The following is a 23,502-nucleotide window of genomic DNA, read 5'->3' as shown; positions in this document are numbered from 1 at the left end:
ATGTTCTTAATTAACATTTGTACAGCTTTGCTGTGGCTTATGGGTCTCTCTTTCCATTCAGATTTGCTTTGTTGGACGTAGCATCTATCTTTGCTCTACCTTTTTTTGACCAATGCTTGTCAGTGCTGCCTTCTCTGTTGTTTGTTTTTCCCACTCTGTTTGCTGCAGCAGATCAAAAAAGGTAGTTTTTCATGAAAGGAAGTGTCTTTACAGTGCTATTTATAGTAATGCTATTGAAATAGATAAACAATCAAAAACAGCAGTGCTCCTGACTTGTAATACTAGCAAACAGTTCATATTTATAGTTTTAAAAAGACACCTTTTTGGAGTTCATTTTACATTTTGCCATCAATTTAGAGTTGTGGGTGTTGGTTTATTTTTTAAAGTAATGTATTTTTGTAGGGAATGGATGAAGTGTTAGTACTCTTCAAATATGCATTTTGGGTGAAAACTGGAAAAGGGTCATAAAAACAAAGTATGGGTTGTATGTTCTGTGTAAGAGGTTTCTAGAGTTTTGGCTGAGATGAGCTCAACTACATTAAATCTTTTTGGAAGGCAAACCAATGCTGTTACCAGATTCTTTAAACAGATTGGAAATGCCTGAAAAGCTAGTCAGGGAGTCACGTGCAGAAGAGTTCAGAGAAAGCCATGTTGCAGGGCTCTTTATCTGACAGGATGGATGAAGAACATTAGAGCTGGTGTAGGAGAGAACAACTGCTGTGCTGCAGCGGGTAAGCAAGTCCAAGATAAATCTTGCTTAGACTGCAATAGGGCAATGGCAGGTAGCTAATGTGATGCTGACTGTGACTTGTCCTTGTTTCACAAAAGCATAGTGGTGGATGCCCTAGATGACCTGTGATGAAAATCCACAGCATACTGTAAGGTGTCCAATTCTGTTGATTTCATAGTCAAGGATTAGGTTCTGAGTAGGTTTGCACAGAGGAGTTCTGTAATTTATAGCTTTAGGCAGCCTTTTGTACTACATCCTGGTAATTAACCTGGAAAAGGAAAAGGCCAAGGGTTCACCTTTACTCAGTGTTCCCAGGGAACACCAGTTGTAATTAAGCAAGTTATTTGGGACAAATATAGGCCATGATATTTTCACAGTTTTTGCCCTCAAATTATTGGAACTTGGCATTGTTGGAGACTGAACAACAGCCACTAAATAAGTCACAGAAATCCATTTGTAGGCCTTTTCTGCTGTGCTGTGGCTTACAGGAACTTGTTTTAAAAATTCTTTTGGAAAATGTATGACAGATTTTGTGTCTTAGAAAGAGCTCTGTTCCCCCCTTCCTTTGCAAAACAAGCACGAAAATACTCTGGAGCCTGAGCAGTTGTCTTGCACCATGAGGTGAGATAGCAGTATCCACTGCAGCAGTACAACCTAAGATCTTTATTTAGAGTTTGTAGGTGTTACTTTAAGGATGAACACCGGGGGCGAGGAGATGATTGTAACAGTATTTGTTCTATGTTTTCTTCAAGGTGCTCCCTTTTTCTGTTTGTGGGTTGGTTTTGTACTCTTTTTTCCCTCTTGTGCACTGCTTCTTTTATGGCTGAGTAAACACAGAACTTGCTGTTCCTGTATCCTCCCACGCAGTATTTGTATTACAGAGTGGTCTTCTGAATCCTCTTTTCCCTGTCCTGCGTCACCGCTTTATTGTCAGGTGTCAGGCAGGTGTCCCACTTCACTGACAGTTCTAGGAAGATGCCATGGATGTAGCAGCATAGAAGTTGAGAAGGTGGGTTCAAAAGATGAAAAGGAAGCAAGGTTGTGGGAGTGGTCAGGTAAGTTAACTTAGAGGGGTAAATATTTGCTAAGTTAGAGAAATGGCCAGCGGAGACGTGATGACGTACAGAAGAGGTGGTGATCATGGAAGTTCTTGAATGCGAGCAGTTGGTGTGTTTGTGGATCTAGTTTGCCTGGAATCAAACCCATATGGAAAAAATTTCCTGTGAAAAGACTTGGATAAATATAGCGTTCAAAAGAAGCGAAGAGACCTTTTTCATGTATAGTAACATTTTTTTTCTGGGTGCTAATGAGGTTGGCTTTCTCAACTTCAGCTTTACTGCTAAAAGGCTCTTTTATTTTTTTTTTTCCTAATCTGAACAGAATCGCCCACATGGGATTAAAAGCAAGCAAAAACCCTTCTAAGACAAACAACTCCTGTCCCATTCCTCCCCACCCTCCACTGCCAAAAAAAAAAAAAGCCTTTGTCTTAAATTTATAAGTAAAGCTGTATTGAAAAAGCATCTTGCCATTTGTTTTAGTGTACTATCATTGCTATGTTTACACTTGAAATAAAAAGGCAAAAAAGCAATCAGATAAACAGCACAATTATCTATAAAGCTAAAAAAATAAGTGCTCTAATAATTTGAACATCAAAAATACACTCTTTGTGACTAATAAGCATTAGGGATATGACTTAGCTATAGGCTGGCTTTTTTGATCGACTTTAGTAGTAATTGTCCTTTTTATTTTCTTTATTTTAGCGCCATGGTTGTGCTTACAATATAAATTACACTTTAATCACTGCAAAAAAGGGTAATTGAAAGAACATTGCCAACAGATGACAATTCTGTTTTGCTTTCTCTAATGAAGCATTCATTCTTATTCTTAAGAATGCTTTGAAGCCTGGATATTTTTCCTAGGATAAATTAGCAGGTAGTTACAGCATGCATTTGAAGATTATTATTATTAAGGAAAACAAAGTAAACAGTTCTGCTTTTTGTTGGTTTTTGAGTTTTTAAGATCAGCTGCTATTGAGAAATTTGAAAATAATGCCCTCTGTGCCCTTTGCTATTAAACACGTCTTTGCTGTGCCAATTCTTAACCATTATTCAGCTTCGGTGAGATTTTACCACAGAAAAAGGGCGGGAAACCCAGCAGCTTTGATTGATGAAGCTTCCTTGCGGTCCTGCCAACCAGTTTGTTCCCAGTGTGGGGTTGGAATTTAAACCTCTTGTAGCTCCCATCTTCTGCAGGCAAGGCCCGCGTGTGGCATATTCTCCCCTGTTGCTCTCTCTTGCTGTGTCCTACTGTGACAGGGCTCCATGCTCCTGAGGCCATCCCTGGTTGAGGTGTGTGTAAATCACGTGGTGAAGGTGAAACAACATGCTGTTCCTAGGGAATGATTAATGAAAAACATGGTCTGGAGGCTGTTACTATGGCAGCAATTTAACAAATGAACTTAATTTTAACTACCGTATCTCAATATATGTAGGGGAAGAGGTTTAGCCATACATGTACGTGCATCATCCTGGCTGTCAGGAAGCACAGTGATCTGGGTGGCGCTCCCTTTCAGCTCTGTCTTCTGTACAAGGGCATGTGCCACGCAATAACTGTAGGGAGTAACAAGGCAATGCTGCAAGAGCCTAAGCGAAGACCTTGCAGAAAGACTTGGAGTTGGGAACGTGCTGCTTGAAACTCTTCAAGGTGTTTTCTTTCCTAGAGCGATTGAAGGTTGATGGATCTGGGGACAAAAGGCAGAGAGATGGCTTCTCTTCCTGGCCTCAGACAAAGATTAGTCTGTTCTCACCAGTCTCAACTAATGGTTGCCTTTGACTACCCATCATGTAGCTGAACACATAGAGCTGGGATTTTTTTTTTGATGCCTTTTGACAAAATAGTTCTGTAACATACAAGTCCTTGCAAGTAGAGAAGAATGCAGTGTGAAACAGATAAGGTTGTATTTCATTATTTCATTCTTTTTGTAGCAGCAGCAGCTACCTAGAAATGTGGCAGTGACCAATTAAGGATTAATTCATTGTGATTCACATTTCAGTTTTGTGATGAAACTGGTGAGGAATGCCAATCTGCCTTGGAGGAAGTCATCAACTTGTCTGCCAGTGTGGAGCTTGGTTGCCTCTCTGAGTGTTTTTTGGCTGTGTAGTTTGCCAGCTTCTACTGGAGTCAGCGTAGAATTGGAAACTATTGGTGTTAGCAAGTAGATTGGCCCACTGTGGTATCTGTCATGGTATTCCTCTTAGTGTCTGGTTCGAGCTAACCTCAGCTGTCTGGTGTCCTTTGGAAAACCGATCCTGAGGCCTCTCTTAGGACAGACCTTCTCATGTGCATATGACACAATCAGGAAAACAGACCTAGCTCCAGGTGCAGTTATGTCAGGTGATATAAGCCAGAAGCAATTTATTTAAGGTATACTTAAGTCTTTGAAGGAAATGTCCCACATTAAATCCTGAATTTTCCAAGTTTGCTCTTCAAGTTACAAATCAGTTCTCTGCATGGGTCATTCACAGATACTTAACACTTGGAAGGTACAGAGCTGGACAGATGCTTCTCTGCTCATTCCCGTCCTTCCAAATCTCCAGAGTTTGCACAGCCTGGGCCGTCTCTTTGTACTGGGTTTATGTGGCAAGGTTTTGGTAGCAGGGGGGCTGCAGAGGTGGCAGTGAGCAGAGTCCAGCAGCTGCCCCATGTCAGATCAGAGCCAGCTCCAGATGCTCCAAAGGGATCTGCTGCTGGCCAGAGCCAAGTCGTGAGCGATGCTGGGCTTGCATCCGTCCTGTAGAGCCCTGGTAGCTCTCGGCTGAGTGATGAGGAGGGCAAGGAGAGCAGCGTGTCATGGTGTGGTTGTGTCTGTGGCCCATGCTGTGGCTGTCAAAGACTGGAATCAGCAACCAGAGCAGCCACCTCTGTTGCATCCCTTACCAGGAGTAAGAGCTGTAATAAAGAGCAGCAGCCACCCTCCTCTGCTGTAGGCAGCCCCTCTCCTCTCAGCCCTTGCTCACCTTACTGCTCACCTACCAGACTGCCCAGTGCAGCAGGAGATCATACTGGAAACCAGTGCTGAAGAGAATATGAGAAAAATACTTATCTTGTTATACGGAAGATTTTGAAGCATTTGGCTAAAATATAAAACATTCCATGAGCCTTTTCCTTTTAGATACCGGTTATGAACAATGTAATGTTGCCTAACCTCCAGCCCATTCTTACAAGTGAACATGCAGAGTTAGCCCATGGGGTTTGTGGGTGCCTTTGACTTCCCTGGACCTTTCTTGGGGTTTAACTGTGGGCATTTGTGATTGACAGTTCACTGATCTAAACAGCCTGATGCTGTAAAACATAAGGAGGTTTGCCAGCTGCGCATCCTGCTCGGTCTGCCCGTGTGTGAAGCTGGGGGAATTGTTAATGTGTTACAGCACTAAGAGGAAAAGGACCAAAGGTGCTGGTGGGGTAGTGGCCATGCCCTGGCTGAGTCCCACCTCTCGCTGCTGTTTCTGTGGGGAAAGGAGAATGAAGAGATGGGATGAATGGAAGGGGCAGTGCTTAGATTTGCATGCATGGAAATTTTTTTTCCAGATACAGACATCCTTTCTAGTTTTACTGTTAAAGAGTGTTTTTTTTTTTTTTTTATTGCTAGGAAATAAGTGTTTGTATTTATTGAGTCTGTTAGATGCTTTATGCACCGAAGTAGAGGTAGGACAGAGTTGTAACTTGTAGGCAGTTCTGTTTATTGTAATTTCTGTTAGTCAACTTCTCTCTCTTTAAATCTAAATGAATACACTCAGCATGAAGTCAAAACATTTTTCTAAATAAAGTGAAGATTTCCTAAACACATTCCTGTTTTTAAAAATAGAAAGAATTAAAAAGGGAAGTGCTTTTTCATTCCACTGCTGCTATGGAAAAAGAGCTATGCAAGTCGGAAAGTCAACATGATTATGCAAAAAGAAAACAATCCCACAAAAACAGTCAATAAATAAATACATAATATTCCACAGATGAAATCCAAAACACAGCAAAATAGGCTGGATACAAAAGGGCGTGCTGTAGAGGAAAGAGAGGAGAGGAGAGGAAAGAAAAGAAAGGGATAGTATTTGCACAGCAGTTTAAAAATAGACTGGGAATTGTCACTAAAATAACTTTGAAAATGCTAAAGACTCAATGGATGCTTTTCTTGATCTGAAACCAAGCTCCTTGAGTTACTTTTAGCATTCATCCTGATAATTGCTGTGTTAATTAGAAGAATTTCTGTACTCTGGTATCTCACTTTATTTTTTTTATGTAGGTATTCTTCCTTTTTGACACTCCACTTCTCTTTTTGGACAGTAATGACTTGGTACATTTCTGTGCTGACAGAGGCAGTATCAACTCCGAGAGATCCAATTTGTTTTAGTGATCTTATCCCTTCAGTAAACCTTTCATGCTTACAGCACTGCCATAAAGCATGAAGTGTATCCTTTCTGCTTCTTACTTTGACCTTGCACTTCTGCAGACATCCGTGTTTAAGTGCCTTCTGCCACTTTTCATAAAATGATTCATTTGAAGATGTCACTTGTTTGTCAGCTGATTTTTCTACTCTTGAATAATAAAGTTGTTCTATATAGGTTGCAAACTTGTTGACTTGTTCAACAGTGCAATGAAGTAAGCATTTTCAAGTGATGCATCCTTAATACAATAGACAAGGCAAGTTAATAAGTTTCTCTTATTAACTGAAACTAATAAGAGAAATAGTCTGAGGAGTGACTGTACAGCTGGTTAGATATCTGAATGTATTTATTGGTCCAAAAAAAGGAAATGGGAAGAGGTTTTGCCAGAAAAGCCTCTAACTTGCGCAGTTTATATCTAAAGGTTGCTGACTGGCTGCTGCTAACATGTTGCCTGTTAATTTTATATGTTGTAGTTAGTGAAGCATTACAGAAAATAACTGTATCATATATTTTTCAGATCTTTGCAATGAGTTACTCGGGCTATCCCCCAGCAGCCCCGGGATATCCCCCAGGAGCGCCGGGATATCCCCCACCAGCCCCAGGTAAGTTGTTCAGATAAAGTCACCGTTAAGTGATGATGATGGTCCTATCAAGAGTGGAAAGGTGGAATAAATGAAGAAGAAGAGTGAAGGATTTTCCTGGCCCGCTTCAGCTTTTTGTGCTTTCTCGCTAAGTCCTCTTGTTTTGTTTTGGTGGTGGTGGTTGTTTTTACCTTGGCTGGTGATTCTGATTTACGTGAGTGCTCTGGCCTGTGTTCATATAAGGCCCATTTTAATTCATCTCACATAAAGCAGGTAAAACTGGGAGATGGTCATCGTTTTGACCCAAACTAGTAAGTGTTAAGGAACAGTGTCCTGTCAGTACTGGGTCATGTCAGTACATGGTCCCACAGCTGGTGAGAAAAACGAGTAACAGGAGAAACGAGTTGCACAATTTAAGACTGTATCCCACAAAAATTTATGACTTGAGTTATGACAATATCCCAATTTGCTGTTCTTAGGCAGACAATTTGTTGTATATGGAAAGGACAGAACTGTTGAAAAGGATATTGATTATACTAATACAAAACAGGTTAAATATGTAACTACTAGTTGTTATGTGGGTGAGCTATATGTTGTCATCACACGTAAATGGGGAAACGTACAGTTATGCAACCTTACGCAAGAAAGGAAGGCAGTGTACTGACTAAAAATCACCAAACTAGCCTATTGCTCTGCAAAATATTTTGACTTGGGGTGACTACTGTGCTGACACGGCTGTGCTGCTGCGTGCAGCCAAGTAGTTTTGTTACTCAGGTTGCTGTGAATGTGCTGTGTCGTGCTCTGTAGACATCTCTCAAATTAACAGCCGAAGAATTAATATCTTCCTATTGGAATATCCAGACAATTTGTGGTTTGAGAAGCTACTTTGTAATCAGAATATGGTGTTTACAGTATTACCTCCTGATTGTTAGCCTCCAAATGTATTGTTTTAAAGAGGAATGTGTAGATTAAATAGTAACTATTGTGGTTAGAAGTATCTGTGAGGCTTCTCTTTATATCATAGCTGTACTGTTAGCATGTAGCTCTTCAGTTGATTTTCCTTCGCCCAAACTTCAAGTGTTAAATATACATTACAATAGAAATATAAGTAGTAAGAAATAAGTATTAAAAGGTGTAGATTTTTATTTCGGTATGGCTGTGTTTGATTTCAGGTGGCAGTCCTTGGGGTGGTGCTGCCTATCCACCTTCCAATCCACCTTCCAATCCACCTCCAATTGGTCTGGAAAATGTGGCTGGCTATGCCAATCAATTCAATCCAAACTACATGGCTGGAATGGTAAGTTTGCTTTCATTTAAATATATCTTACCTTGACTTCCTTAATTGCAAAGTTGTGGTTCTGGCCTTGCAGACAAGTAGTTTATTACAGTTTTTTTCTGAGTTCTCTGACTTTGTCTAGTCTGTTTAAGTGCTGAGCATTCAATATCATCTGTTGAAGAAAATGGTTGCCACAAGCTGTTCCTTATTTCAGGAAGGCAGACCACTAGCTACTGTTGGCTTTAGAGCCTAACTTCCAAAGACATGGACATAAATGTAATTAAACTTTGCTTTTGCTATGCGGAGGTATAGGGGAACATATGATTAACACTGACTATCCATTGTTAATATATTCACATCGACAAACACAGTTCTGCTTTTGCTTATTACCGGAGTTTTGGCCAGTTGATTAAGGAACATGGCTCTGCAGTTGAGTTAAGTGATTCATTCCTGAAAAAAATGGAGCATCAGCTGTATATAATATAAATACATTACATATATATGTATGTATATTTTAGGATCTCTTAAAAACAATAACGTTTAACAGATCAGCAGTAAAAACCTTTTATATTGACTGAAGAAAATGTAGACATTTCCAGTGTGACTTTTTTTTTTGGCATAGGGTAGAAGTGAGTGACGCTTCTGACAATTTAATCTTCAGAAATCTGTTAAACTACATAAAGAAGGCACACTATACAAAGACATTTGCATCATAGATGCATTTCTAAGGCAGTGATTAAATGAAGTCAGCAGTCGAAATGAGATACTGTTTAGGGTGCACATAACAATATCCACAGCTACTAGGTTCTGAGAACACTGCAGTCATCAAATGTCAATCCTTCTGGATCTTCTGTAGAAGACGGTCAGTGTGTCATGTGAAAAGGTGATGTTGTATGTGGATATTGTATGGATCTCTACATGGCAGTTCCTGCAGACGTGTTTCCTAATGCAGTTCAGGAACTCCTGCTAGTTTTAAGCTACTAATGCATGCATCTCCCACATGAAATACCCAGGGGATGCTCACAGTGGATCTCTGCACTCAAATGATGATGTGGTAATGTAAGGCAGCCATGGACAGGGAAGAAATAAGCATAGTTTTGTGTTTCTGGGGTTAATGTGCATAAGTTTTTTGTAATAAGACGTGTCTAGCTATTTGTGCTTTCCTGAATGAGTGGAACGTAATGCTAGATGCAGTGGTTAGGTTATGTAGATGTTGATTTTGCTTCTTGATGTAGGGCAGCTTACGGTTAAAGAGACAAGACTCAACTGAATGCAGTTTTTTCCTTTGTGCTTGCCACTAAAACCTGATTATTGCAAAGTTCCTTAGCAGATGCAGAACTGTGTATCTGTTTGGGGGTGGAGGAGGGAGATTTATTGTGCTAAGCATGTCATTAATACTCAATTGTTTGTATGCCTCTTGTCTCTTGCTTTATTTACTGTAATTGCAGGCATCCAATATGGCAGGGACTTTTGGAGGGACAAATGTACCACAAGGCATGTATCCTCCAGCACCTGGGGCTTTTCCACCAGTCCCTCCAGGTGGCTTTGGACAACCTCCATCAGGACAGCAACCCTCTTACGGGATGTATCCTCCACCTGGAGGAAACCCACCATCAGGAATGCCATCTTACCCGGGATATCCAGGCGGCCCTGTGCCGGGTCAGCCCACACCACCTCCTGGTCAGCAGCCTGTGGGCTATCCGGGACAACAACCAGCAACTTACCCAGGGCAGCAGCCCATGCCAAGTTACCCACCAGGCCAAACCGTGAATCCATCAATGCCCTCTTTTCCAGGACCTTCAGGCCCTACAGTCTCTCCTGGAGCAGTAAGAACATTCAGAGCTTTTGTTTTAAAATGTGACTCTATGCATTTTTCTATGTTTTCTTTATGTATGTGAGAGTAAACGTAGAATTGAAAATGTCATGAGAAGAAGTTTGATTGAACAGGGAGATGCAAGCAATATAGGCATATATGATTTCAAATAAATGTTCTACTACACTATCAGAGTAGAAAGATTTGGCATTACTTCAAATTTCATTAATTTTGTTTTTCTTAACTTAATTATATGTAGGTGTATATGGAGTTTCATTAAACTGTAATTAATTGGACGGGAAATTTAATATCATCAAACCCTTTGGACTTTATATTCTATCATCACGTAGGTATAGAAACAAATTGCTGAGGTTCTGTTGAATTTGCTGTCTTGCTTTTCTAACAAAAAATAAAACGGTAGTACTTTTTTTCCTAAATAGCAATGTAAAGTCTTTTACTGATCATACTAATACACAGTTTAACTTTTATGATTTTAGTATGGAAACCGAGGCACAATCACTGATGCACCAGGATTTGACCCTCTGAGGGACGCCGAAGTCTTGAGGAAGGCCATGAAGGGATTTGGTGAGCAGTCTGTGGATTTACAATTTAATCTAAATAGAATTGTAGCTTTGATTCAATACTGCCTTTTGCCATTGCTAATATATGTATTGAGTGGGCTAGTTCAAATGTGGATGTCCTCAGTTATTCAGAATTATTGGAAGTGAATTTAGACATAAAGAACTTCATGAATTTGATATTTAGTAGTTTGTGGTTTGGGAGTTTATTTATTTATTTATTGTATTCTCACTGTGTTTGTGATTGGGCTTGAGCAGAATTTGAAGTTCTGTGATTATATACAAGAAGAGATGTAGTAGGTGAGTTAGAGATGTGTATGTCCTTCAGTTGAGCTTGACAGAGGTAGAATGAAATGGAAATAAAAAGCTGAATTCTCATGTGACGTGCATGCTTATTCTCTGGTGTCTGTGCACATGCAGGAACTGATGAGCAAGCGATTATAGATTGTCTTGGAAGTCGTTCAAACAAGCAACGGCAGCAGATCATCCTGTCCTTCAAAACAGCTTATGGAAAGGTAAATACATCAGGAAAAAAAAAAAAAAAAAAGAAGAAGAAGAAGAAATGAGGACTATATGACTTTATCAGAAAAAAGTCAGTAGTGTTTGGAAAGAAGGTTGGAGGCTGCTTACGGGGAAGATAGTTCACAAGTCCATATCCTGTTTGCCTGCTCTTGATTTGCATGCAGCATTTCAGATGAAATATATAAAACAGTTTCTCTGCTAAGTGATTACTTTCACCCTTTTGGTCTGCACAATCTATTTTGATGTTAGTTATTTAATATACATGAGTATTTGCTGATTTTAATGTTAAGTGGAATGGCTTTACTTTGGAGATAAATTATTGATGCTTAACCATACAGAATTCTACTTAAACGTCACAGTTCTGGTGCTTATATTTGTCAATTCTTTTCCCTTCTTTTTAATTCTCATTAGGATTTGATCAAGGATCTCAAGTCCGAGTTATCAGGTAACTTTGAGAGGACAATCTTAGCAATGATGAAGACACCTGTCATGTTTGATGCTTATGAAATCAAGGAAGCTATAAAGGTTTGTGTAGGAGATATCTATAAGATCTAATCCGTAAAATAAAAGGAATATTTGAGCTGATACAATTTTTGGTAGTCATTTAAAAGCTTGACCTTACATTATGTCCTCTCCATTCAGATGTTCAACCCACTCTTTACCCTGTTTCTTAGAGTTGTGTAATAGTAAAGTAGAGAATTCATATTTTCACAGGTTATTTAAATAAATGACCTGCAATAAAGGTGAACACCATTTAATAGGTTTGTGTTGTAACAAAAGCATTAGTAAATAGAAAACAAGTCAGAAAGTAATTTCTGACAGGCTTTGCAGTTCATTTATTGCATGGTCAGCAAGCCACTGAAGCAAATCTTTTCTAAGCCGGCTTAATTTAGAATTTCCAGTGCCTTTACACTCAGTGCTCAAATACAGCTATTAAAAACTAGGTTAATAAAGATTTGGAGCAGGGTGTACCTTCTTTTTTTTGTTTTGTTTTCTCCACCTGTAAAGTATATTTTCTTAGCACATGTCAATCACTTTTTAAAATATTAAGGAAGTATTGTATATTGTTTCTCTTTAAAGCGATAACACTATTTTATTAATATTTAAGTTTTAAAATAAAAATGTCAAACATCTGTATTTCCAGACAGCATTTCAATCAAGGTGGAATAAATATTTTTATTGTTGAGTCATTGCATATATTTACATGTTCTTTCATTTAAATTTTAGAGTAGATAGGAGGATGAAATATTAGCTGTATTGTAATTGCAGCTGTTGCTATCTATTAGTGGAAGTTATTTATTAGAATTATCAGATCAGTCTTCAATGGTAGATACAATTGATTTGTAAAATGCCTGAAATACAGTGTAAAAGATGACATTTTAAAATGAACTATTGCCTTCATACGCATTTTAATTATCCCTTCAATTTGTATCTTAAATACACATCTGTATCTTGGAAACATATTCTATGCACCATTTAACCTACATGCTTTGAATTCACCTTTATCAAGGTGCTATTCTGAATTATGTTTGTTTTATGTGTTTTTCCATGTCTTTCACATAAGGTTATAGAAGTAAGACGAGTGTTTTCTCTTTGTGCTTTGTTTTTAGGGCGTTGGCACAGATGAAAATTGTCTCATTGAAATCTTAGCTTCTCGCAGTAATGAGCATATTCAAGAACTCAACAGGGTCTACAAAGCAGGTTAGATTTGTTACAGTCCCATCAAATTGTCTTCATTTTCTGTCTTAATCACTGATGATATAAATTTGGGAAATGAGGAGGGGTGTATGATAATTCATGATTATGGCTCTCTTACAGAATTTAAGAAAACTCTGGAGGAAGCAATAAAAAGCGACACATCTGGACACTTCCAGAGACTTTTAATTTCACTTTCTCAGGTACTTGTACATGTCCTCCCATGCAGGTCTCTTGGGAACTTGGAAGCTTTGTGTGTGTGTGTTTCTAGTGGCTGGTTTTCTGTTTGTTTGTAAATAAAAATAAAAAAAAAGCCCTCCAGCAAAACTTTTGTATCTTTCAATTTTTGTATCTCTGAATTCTTTCAGGGAAACAGAGATGAAAGTACAGCTGTTGACATGTCTCTTGTCCAGAAAGATGTGCAGGTCAGTAAGAAATTTTTCATCTTTTGTAGGTATAGTCAACTGAATAACTCAGTACTCTGAAATGTGACTGTGTGGTTTCTGCTTAGTTTTAGTTTTGGACACTGCGTGACTTTTGCTGCAGTACTGCTCATGTTTCAGTGGACGGAAGGGTTATGAACGGGCCTGACAGAGCATTGCAGCTATGGAGCCCCATTACAAAGATGGAAACTCTAGGGAATAGAGGCCATAGTTTTTGGCTGTTATTTTGTTCTGTTTTTTGTTTTTTTTTTAAATCTCTTCGTTTTTACGTGTTGGGTGACTCCATTGTGATGCTTATTAAGGGAATGTTCCAAAGAGATTTGTGTTAATTGTGTGTGTGGAGGAAAACTTAATGTGTCCAACACCTGCATTAGCTGCTGCATGTATTAAGGAGCTCTGGATTTTTGCAGCAAATAAGGCACTTGGACCTAGTAACTCTTGCCCTTGTTGCTTTTTCATTGTGTTTTGTTTCACCACACAACAGAGAGAGAAAATTCTGGATCATTTCAGGACACTACTGTCATCTGAATAGTATTGCAATAAGCTTTCAACATAGTATGCCAACAGAGATATGAGTGTCCCAGCACAAGTCTAGGGGTACAGAGAAGAAGCTATACATAAGTCCTACTAGGAAGAATTGTTTTCAGCTACTTTCTAAATAAGTTTTTCTTCCTTTAGTAATCCAGAGCTCTTGCATTTAAGCACTTATGCATCAGTAAGCTAGAAAGTCTGCGAGTAAGGCTCATAGTGTGTTGTAGGAAAATTAAAACTAGTTGCTTTTTATTTTGTGCTCCTGTTTTTCAGCAGTACTTAAACTAAAAAATAAGTATTAAAGGTAGGAGAGCTTGTAAACGAACTGATTTGTAACTCAGCTTTTCAGCTTAAATGCTTTTCTAATTAATGAAACATGAATTCTCTTGTGTTTAGGAGTTATATGCAGCTGGAGAGAACCGTCTAGGAACTGATGAATCCAAATTCAACGCCATTCTGTGTGCAAGAAGCAGGGCCCACCTCAGAGCAGGTAATGGTGCCCAGACCTCCACGTAAATATCAACTTGATTCTGTTGTATGTAATGATAAAAAAATGTACAACACTGCTATGTGGCCATTTTTCCTCATCTGTAAAATTAGGGTAATGATACCTCAATGGAAAGCAGGATGAATTCTGCTGAAGAAAAGGGTGCACAAGAGCTGTACGTTATGATCATCTTTCTTAAATATCAGAGCTGGTAGAGATCATATTCATTCAAATATTTCTCTGATAAAAGGACTGAGAAATTAGAATTGGTGCAATTTTACATGCTTGTGTATATGCAAGGCATTTGTATCCCTTCCTTTCCCATCTTTCTTGCTAGTGATAAGGTGTTAGCTTAGTCTGTAGTGGTGTGGAAATGTTTCAATAACCACATAGCATTTGGAATTTGTTTCAAACTGAGGTACTTACGTAGAGGGGAAAGGTGCATGTATGTGGGGAGCGATGAGAGTGGCTGAATGTTTCCTCCTTTATTTTATTGAATGCCCAAGCTTTCCTAGAAGAATTCCTACTGTTTCCCTTATGGCACTTCTTTGGTGTAGCTCTTCAACAAGGATATAACTAGACAACCTAGAAGGAGCATTAAGATGTGTAAATGGAACAAAATGGTTAACGATGTAATATTAATTTTTGAAACTTTAAAACTTTGTGATAGTACTTTAATACCAAGTTGAAAAGCGTGATTAAAACCAAGCCATTCAGCATGCACCAGCGCCACCTCTTTTGTGACACTGATTTCTGAAATCTTATCTTAACAGTTTTCAGCGAGTACCAGAGGATGTGTAACCGGGACATTGAAAAAAGCATATGTAGTGAAATGTCTGGAGACCTGGAAAAGGGCATGCTGGCAGTAGGTATGTGATGTCTTAGCAAGTCTGTTTCTGATATTCCACCAAGACTGGCTTTGATGGTTCCATCTGTGACTCCAGCTAAGGTGGTTGTTCTTTGTAATAATTCCAGTTTTCTGCTTTTTATGTTGATGTTTCTCTGACCTTGGCTGTAGTTGGTAAAGCAGGCCACTTAATTGACCTCAAAAAGATAGATGAGGCTTTTGCTTCAGGAAGCCATTCAATTTAAATTTTGCATGTTAAATTTTGAATGTTAAAGTGGGGAGAGAGAATTATTAACTGTACTTGGCATTGTTTTATGAAGTGATGAAAATCTATAGCAACCACTGAGATAACGAGAATGGCATATTTTGGACAGCTTTGGAAGTAAATAAAAATGCATTCATTAATGTTTAATTAGATACCTATCCTTGGTTTTCTTAGAAAGAAAACTTATATTTGATTCTGAAGGGGTTATTTTTCCCCCCTTTCTTCTCATTGAAGCTTTATTAATACTTTGTTCAGAAGTACCTCCAGCATTTCTGAAGAGCAGACTCCTACCTCAAGTCTACTTTTATCCCTTGGAAAGTAGTCATTGGTTTCCATGGGGGTGGAACAAGCCCTTGAGTCTTTCTGCAGTAGTTGTATTTATGGTGGTCTATACTAGACAAAATCATGCATTTGCTTTTGTCTTGTCTCTCCCTCTTGGACAAGATTACTTATTTACATCTCCATTTCTTTTTCTGTGTATTATTTTGAATTTACTGTGTTATCTAGTGCTGCTTCTTTAAAAGTGTTCTCTTTTGTTTCAAATATGGTAGTGTCAAGAAAAGTGATGTACCTAGATGAAAAGCCATAAATAAATAAAAGAACACCTTACTCTGCTCCTATTGAAATAAATAGGAAAATACTGCTATATACCACTGGGAATAAGATAGGAGAGAGCATTTTGCTCATCTGAAACAAAGTTGTGGATTTTTTTTCATGGAACTTTATAATAGAACCTTTCAAAATGGGAATCAATTTTTAGAAGGTCATTTTTTGCACTCCTGTCTGGTGCATGTGTGAATTATATAAGCATTATTCTTCCCCTACTTGGCAAAGCTGCCCCTTACAATGACCCAATAATGACCTATCCTGGATCCAGTTCTATTGGTGTGGTAAATTTGCAGACCTGTTCCAGGGTTCAGAATTTGTCACTTTAGGAAGTATTAATGTTAGAAAAACAGGCTTAGAGAAAAGAAACAGTGCCCCATGTTTGTAGAACATGACCTCAATAAGGAAATTGTACTGTCAGAATTTGGAAGTCCTTTGACTTCAAGGATCTTTGCAGGCACGTGACAGATCTTTCATGTGGATACAGATTCAGAATTGGGTCTGTAACTTTAAAAGAAGTCAATAGCCTTTGGAGGAAGAATTGTCTTTAATATGCACTAAATAACTATTGAATAAATTTTGATTTTATTTATATGTGAATGTATATACACACGTGTATATATATCTAGCATCATTTGTTCTGTGAACATTATTTTCAGGAAAAAGAAAGGTTTTCTAATTGAAAATATTTAATTTTGCTTTCTTTAAAGCTTTCTGGATTGTACAACTGGTAATTTACAATAACATATTAAAACATCTTAAAGTGCCAGCTGTGTTTTAACAGTGATCAAGAAACATGCATTTCATCTGTCATTTGTTTTGAAATATATTGTACATACCATTGACAATTGTGTGTTGAACTTCTCTCTCTCTCTCACTTACACATTTTCCTACTCAGAAAAGTTCTTTTGCCTGTATAGAATGTGTGTTGCTGTGAAATAGGTATTTAGGTCTAGTGCTTTCATTCTATCTCGCTTTGATAACTTTTTGTGCTGTATCATGTAAGTTGGGTGTGATTTGTTTTCTGTGTAGTTTGCCACAGATTGTTTGCATGATTGTTTACTTGTACCCAACATAGGATCAATATATAGATTTTAATTCTCATGTGTGATGAAGGATTCTCATATTACACTGGCTAATATAACAGTAATTTGATTTGGATTTTGATCTTAAAAGATTCCTAATGAACTGTGCTAATTAAATGAAAAAAATAGTCATTAGTCAATACACATGTCAAGGATTTTTCAAGAATCCTTGTGAACTTTGTGGCTAAAGAAATGTGTAACTGACTTTGAATAAAGGGTGAGGTTCCTATTGTAGATGGCTTCTTTTGTTCAGGCATTCCATCCCAACTTAGGACAGGATTTGAATTTGTTACCCCTTGCAGAGGTATGGCCTAGAATTACTTAATTTAAGAAAAAACTAAGGGCCCTTAAGTGTGTTCTCCTTTACACCTTCTGTCCATTCTCTGTGTTCCTTTCAGAAGCAGGAGTCTGGTCATTAGATGTAGAAGGGTTTTTTTTGTTGTTTGTTAGTTTTGTTTGTTTGTTTGTTTGTTTGTTTTATCAAAAAATAGATGTAAAAGCTATGGCTGCTTCACACTAGATAGATGCTAATGACTGAAAAGTTTGCTTTGAACCATGAAGAGTTGCAGGTTCTCATTGTTGCAGCTAGTGTTTGGATTAAAAATCATTGCGGTGACTAACTGAAGGGGTGGAAGCTGCAAGTGTATGTTCATGTAAAATTTAAAGCATGTGACTAAGCTTGAAAAATGACCATGAGTTTTGATTGAGTAGGAGTATGTGACTTCTGTGGTTGTTTCTTTTTGCAGTTAAGTGCCTCAAGAACACACCAGCTTTTTTTGCAGAGAGGTTGAGGAATGCTATGAAGGTAGGTGTCTGTGATAAGATACATAAATCTACAGCATGTGTTTTAAAATGCTAGTACAGCTCATTGGAATATATCCTTTAGCCACCTTGGAAAGGATAATAATAATAAAAAGCAAAACCATTATGAATAAGTGGAAGATACTAATTATTTTCAGTTAGGAGAAGACTAACAAGATGCAGTCAGTATTATAAAAGGCTGAAAAAGCCTACCTTATTTGATCCTTAATTTGATCCTTATTTGATCCTTATTCGATGGGGCCGGATGGGATCCACCCAAGGGTACTGAGAGAACTGGCAGAGGAGCTGGCCAAGCCACTATCCATCATTTATCAGCAGTCCTGGCGATCGGGGGAGGTCCCAGTTGACTGGCGGCTAGCAAATGTGACGCCCATCTACAAGAAGGGCCGGAGGGCAGACCCGGGAAACTACAGGCCTGTCAGTTTGACCTCAGTGCCAGGGAAGCTCATGGAGCAGATCCTCCTGAGAGTCATCACGCAGCACTTGCAGGGCAAGCAGGAGATCAGGCCCAGTCAGCATGGGTTTATGAAAGGCAGGTCCTGCTTGACGAACCTGATCTCCTTCTATGACAAAGTGACACGCAGGGTGGATGAGGGAAAGGCTGTGGATGTGGTCTACCTTGACTTCAGCAAGGCTTTTGACACCGTCTCCCACAGCATTCTCCTCAAGAAACTGGCTGCTCTTGGCTTGGACTGGCGCACGCTTCGTTGGGTTAGAAACTGGCTGGATAGCCAGGCCCAAAGAGTCGTGGTGAATGGAGCCAAGTCCAGTTGGAGGCCAGTCACTAGTGGCGTTCCCCAGGGCTCGGTGCTGGGGCCAGTCCTCTTTAATATCTTCATCGATGATCTGGACGAGGGCATCGAGTGCACCCTCAGTAAGTTTGCAGATGACACCAAGTTAGGTGCGTGTGTCGATCTGCTCGAGGGTAGGAAAGCTCTGCAGGAGGATCTGGATAGGCTGCACCGATAGGCTGAGGTCAACTGCATGAAGTTCAACAAGGCCAAGTGCCGGGTCCTGCACCTGGGGCGCAATAACCCCAAGCAGAGCTACAGGCTGGGAGAGGAATGGTTGGAAAGCTGCCAGGCAGAGAGGGACCTGGGAGTATTGGTGGATAGTCGGCTGAATGTGAGCCAGCAGTGTGCTCAGGTGGCCAAGAAGGCCAACGGCATCCTGGCTTGTATCAGAAACAGCGTGACCAGCAGGGCTAGGGAAGTGATCGTCCCCCTGTACTCAGCTCTGGTGAGGCCGCACCTCGAGTACTGTGTTCAGTTTTGGGCCCCTCGCTACAAGAAGGACATCAAGGTGCTTGAGCAGGTCCAGAGAAGGGCGACGAAGCTGGTGAGGGGCCTGGAGAACAAGTCCTACGAGGAGCGGCTGAGGGAGCTGGGCTTGTTCAGCCTGGAGAAGAGGAGGCTCAGGGGCGACCTTATCGCTCTTTACAGATACCTTAAAGGAGGCTGTAGTGAGGTGGGGGTTGGTCTATTCTCCCATGTGCCTGGTGACAGGACGAGGGGGAATGGGCTTAAGTTGAGCCAGGGGAGTTTTAGGTTAGATGTTAGGAAGAACTTCTTTACTGAAAGGGTTGTGAGGCATTGGAACAGGCTGCCCAGGGAAGTAGTGGAGTCACCATCCCTGGAAGTCTTCAAAAGACGTTTAGATGTAGAGCTTAGGGATATGGTTTAGTGGAGGACTTGTTAGTGTTAGGTCAGAGGTTGGACTCGATGATCTTGAGGTCTTTTCCAACCTAGAAATTCTGTGATTCTGTGATCCAGTTACCAAAGATGTATGTAACCATACATCAAACAAATAAATTTTTCCATTAGTAAAATGATTAAGAATATGCTTAAGACTTGCTGAAATTGCTATTTTTCAGTAGGGAGGGCTAGCTGAAATGAAAACATAGGTCATTAAACCCACCAAACGTTCCTGGCTTTGTGTACTTTTGACCCTCCCAACCCTCGCCCCCTTTTTTTTTTTTTAAACTTGTGCATAAAAATGACTGTTAGTGTCCTGCCAGTAAATTTAATTTATTAAAGCATGATAGGCCAAATTCTCTTCAAGTTTATTAAGTCAGTGGGGTTATGCTAATAATGGGTTGGCCTTTTGTGAGGTGATGATTTTTTTGGTTTTGACTAGTGCTGTATTATCTACAGTTTCACATATTATTAATGTATTATGTTGTTGTTTTGTTTGTTTCAGGGAGCGGGAACAAAAGACAGAACTCTGATTCGAATCATGGTGTCACGCAGTGAGGTTGACCTGCTGGACATACGTGCAGAATACAAGCGGATGTATGGCAAATCCCTCTACACAGATATTACTGTAAGACTTTTTTTTTTTTTTCCCTCCTGATGTGGCATCCTTTCTGGTAGTAGAACATGGATTCTTACACTCAATAGCTATTAACTCTACCAAGTGTAGCTGTGTTTGGTTTGCTGCATTTCACAGAATCATTAAGGTTGGAAAAGACCTTCAAGATCCATCTGGTCCAACCATCTCCCTACCACCAATATCACACACTAAATCATGTCCCTAAGCACCATGTCCAGCCTCTCCTTGAACACCCCCAGGGATGGTGACACCACCATTTATTAGGGGAGTGAAATCTGAAGTGCCATGGAGCAGACAGCACTTGGTTTTGTGTGGGCCAGAGATGGGAAGGAAGCCAACAAACGGGAAAGAAGGAAAAATTAGTCCAGAGAGTTTTCAGAGACCTGGGTGTTAGTCTGGTCTCTGTCCTAATCTCCATGTATGACCTTGTAGAAACAACTTAGTCTTCCAAATAAGTAATAATGTTGCTTTACCTCATGTGTGTGCTGCAAAAGTTTAAAGCTTCTAATATGCTTTTGAGAGATTGCCTCTTATTTTCCTTGAAAGTGCAAGAGTTGGAAAATAGACATCACTAGGATTCTTTAGCAGATGATCTGCCCTATTACTGCTGTAAATGCAGCTGTAGCAAGTCAAGAGAATGCCTGACTAATGGGAAAATTTAGAGATGGAGGAGAGTGAGTGGTGCCGCTTTCATTCACCATGTAGTGAAGGTGCCAAATCTGTTAAGTCCATGTATATTTCTCCTGTTGTTGACACAGAGGAGATTCAGCTATGTCTTTGGGAGGAAACATGGAGAGATGGTGAAGGGTATCATGTGCACCGAAAAGTCTTGATTCGGCTATTTTGCCGGTAATTATGTGGTCTTTCTGGTCATGAGCCACAAAGGATCAACTAGCAGAAGCTTTTTCCAAGTCTAACTCTGTAGTGAAGATGCTCTTTTACAGTATTTATATGCCCTGAAACCACCAAGGTGTAATTAAATAACAGTGAGACACTGGTGGAAAAGCTGTATGTCTGCATTTTTTCCTCTTCTGATCTGACGTTATTAGCAATAACCAATTTTAAGTAATTGTACAGTTCAGAAATAGGAACACATTTCCACGTATTGGACTGAACTTATTCAAAACATGTTTTCAGTAAGTGTGGGGCATACATGTAAATCCTACCTTTACTCTGTAAAAGCAGAGTTAAAAACATCCTTGAAAAGTAACTTCTTAGTTCTTCTCTCTTTGTTCCTAAGTGTATAGCAGTTCCTTCACCACATGTATAAATAGTAATGTTCTATGTTTTGCAGACTGTGCTATATGTCTGTACAGGATTTATTCTGATATTTGAGACATCTCTTTGTTCCTAATAATTTTGATCTTGAAAAAAGTTTTCATGGATAGATACACTAGCTGAAACTGTTCTGTGGATTGGCAAGCCTTATCAACGAAGGCTAGTTATTGAGCAGTTCCCAGGGAATGTTTTTTAGTCTTAAGAGCACCAGGCAAAATTCAGCTAGCAGAGCCTTTTGTGATGATGACGCTGTTCATGAAGTCTTCTTTTCAGTGCATGCTTGCAGGTACATTCATAGTGGCTTTCACTGCTTCACTGTCCACAACAATGAAAGAGATGTTCTCTGTCTTGGGAGGCGGATCTTTTGAAGTCAGAGCATCACTTTAAGTGTTTGAACATAATAAAATGTGAACTTTCATTTGCTGCCCCTTGAAAAAGTATCTATGTTGAGTCCAAGGAAAATGGCTTTTAAAAATCTTTATTCCTATATTTATTCTTTATTTCTATATTTTCTGTACCTGTTGCTGAAGACAGCTTTTCAATAAAAGATTTCTGTTGATTTTTTCCAGAATAGGCAGTTGACCCTGTATACCAATTCCAGTTTGTTGAAGGAATACATTCTCCTGTGGACACTTTCCATTCCAGTTATTTTGAAATAATTTTCATTATTGAAAGAACAGATTTTACTGTGTATCTTCTTTTTATAAGAGTTAAAACCTGGGCTGAGATAAGAGTTTATCTCTTTTAGTTGTTAGCTTAGCATTTAAGATGCTTAGACCTCATCTTCCTCTCTTTCATCCCCTCCCAACCCCGACACCCAAAAGAAGAAAGCAGAGAACGAGCTCTCAACTTTTCTTTTTCTGGGTTTGTTTCCAGGGTGATACTTCAGGAGACTACCGGAAAATACTACTCAAGTTGTGTGGTGGAAATGACTAAATGGAACACTGAACTTTTCTTTTTCTTTTTCTTTTTTTTCTTTTTTTTAAACTGCTTTTTTTAGCTTTAAAGAATCTTTTTTTTTTTTTTCCACCAAGCAGATGTAATATGAGTTGTTTCTCTTAAAACAATTACATTTTTAACTATAATATTGCATATCTCTTCTCTCCAAATAAAAAAAGGTCGGTAATAAATGAAAAAAAAAATCAGAAACAACAAAAAAGAAAAGCTTATGTACCATCTGCTCAAGATTCTTTATAGTACCCTCTGCAATGCATGAATGACAGGTTATTTTTCTGCTTATATTATTTTGCTGAAATAATGTGTTTGTTTTCTGGAGCAAAAATCACAGTTGTATGATTTAAGGTTGTTTTATTTTGTATAAACATTATGTGCCATTTTATTGCCAGTTATATATATATTGTATGCAGGGGTGGTTTTGTAATAACAGTGATATGTGGAGAGAACAGCCCTCAAGTTTTTTGTCTAAAAAAGACTGTTCTAAAGAGGTTTTGGTGAGTTCTGTTTTCTTGGCTTGATTTTTTGTTTCTGAGGAAGATGTGTTCCACATTTCATTCTCACTAAGGCAACTGTCACAAGGAAGCAGCAAAATTGACAATAAGTAAACATTCTGTAGTTAATGTTTGTAAGGTTTTGGATTGTGCCTTAAATATATGTATCTAAAAAGAGATTATAAAATTAAAGCTGTCTATCTTCTAATGTTGCAGACTATGCTTTTTGTTGTTCATGTTGATCTACATGGGAGTGAGGACTTGCTTTATGAATTTTAGTTTTTCCATAGACATTTTCTGTTTGTATCCACAGAATTATTCAGAAATTGTGTGCTGACAGAAGTTCAGGACTTGACTCACGTGTTTGCTGAGCAATTTTCTGTTCAAGATATGTGTAATTTGTAGCTATTTCTTAGTATTTTTGTTGTGCATGTTGGAATCTCTTCTCTGACTCCTGGAACTCTGATTTTTTGTTCTCTGCTAGGATGAATGACATCTTCAGCTTGCCATTCTCAAAATAGAAATGTTAATAACAAAAAGTACAAGGGTGAAGAGGCATAGGGCTAGGTCAGTGAAAAGAGATTACTTATTAATCAAGAATGTGCAAACTCCTTCTCTTATTACACACACATGCCCACACACACCCCATTCTCTAAAGGTCACACAGGCCTTTTTTCCTAGAGGAAGTTCTGTTTTTGTTTGTCATGGAAAAATTCAAATCTTGTGAAC

General features: G+C 38.9%; 1 protein-coding gene across 1 annotated transcript in view; it reads left to right on the top strand.

The window, feature by feature from the left end:
* ANXA11 (annexin A11) overlaps positions 1 to 22,981 on the top strand; it is a 28,690-nt gene extending 5,709 nt beyond the window's left edge. The window contains exons 2-15 of the mRNA XM_084289783.1: positions 6,683 to 6,767; positions 7,919 to 8,043; positions 9,471 to 9,848; positions 10,333 to 10,420; positions 10,834 to 10,928; positions 11,347 to 11,460; positions 12,546 to 12,636; positions 12,754 to 12,833; positions 12,999 to 13,055; positions 14,001 to 14,094; positions 14,865 to 14,960; positions 17,641 to 17,699; positions 19,916 to 20,038; positions 22,202 to 22,981. Coding sequence (XP_084145909.1) covers positions 6,692 to 6,767; positions 7,919 to 8,043; positions 9,471 to 9,848; positions 10,333 to 10,420; positions 10,834 to 10,928; positions 11,347 to 11,460; positions 12,546 to 12,636; positions 12,754 to 12,833; positions 12,999 to 13,055; positions 14,001 to 14,094; positions 14,865 to 14,960; positions 17,641 to 17,699; positions 19,916 to 20,038; positions 22,202 to 22,261 — 1,536 coding nt within the window. The 5' untranslated portion in view covers positions 6,683 to 6,691 and the 3' untranslated portion in view covers positions 22,262 to 22,981. The remainder of the gene's footprint in view (positions 1 to 6,682; positions 6,768 to 7,918; positions 8,044 to 9,470; positions 9,849 to 10,332; positions 10,421 to 10,833; positions 10,929 to 11,346; positions 11,461 to 12,545; positions 12,637 to 12,753; positions 12,834 to 12,998; positions 13,056 to 14,000; positions 14,095 to 14,864; positions 14,961 to 17,640; positions 17,700 to 19,915; positions 20,039 to 22,201) is intronic.
* Positions 22,982 to 23,502: the final 521 nt, after the last annotated feature.

The sequence above is a fragment of the Netta rufina genome (genome assembly GCF_964035555.1).
Source record: "Netta rufina genome assembly, chromosome: 7".
NCBI lineage: Eukaryota > Metazoa > Chordata > Aves > Anseriformes > Anatidae > Netta > Netta rufina.
Note: the sequence above shows the minus strand (reverse complement) of the source record. Positions and strands in the feature narration are given on the sequence as shown.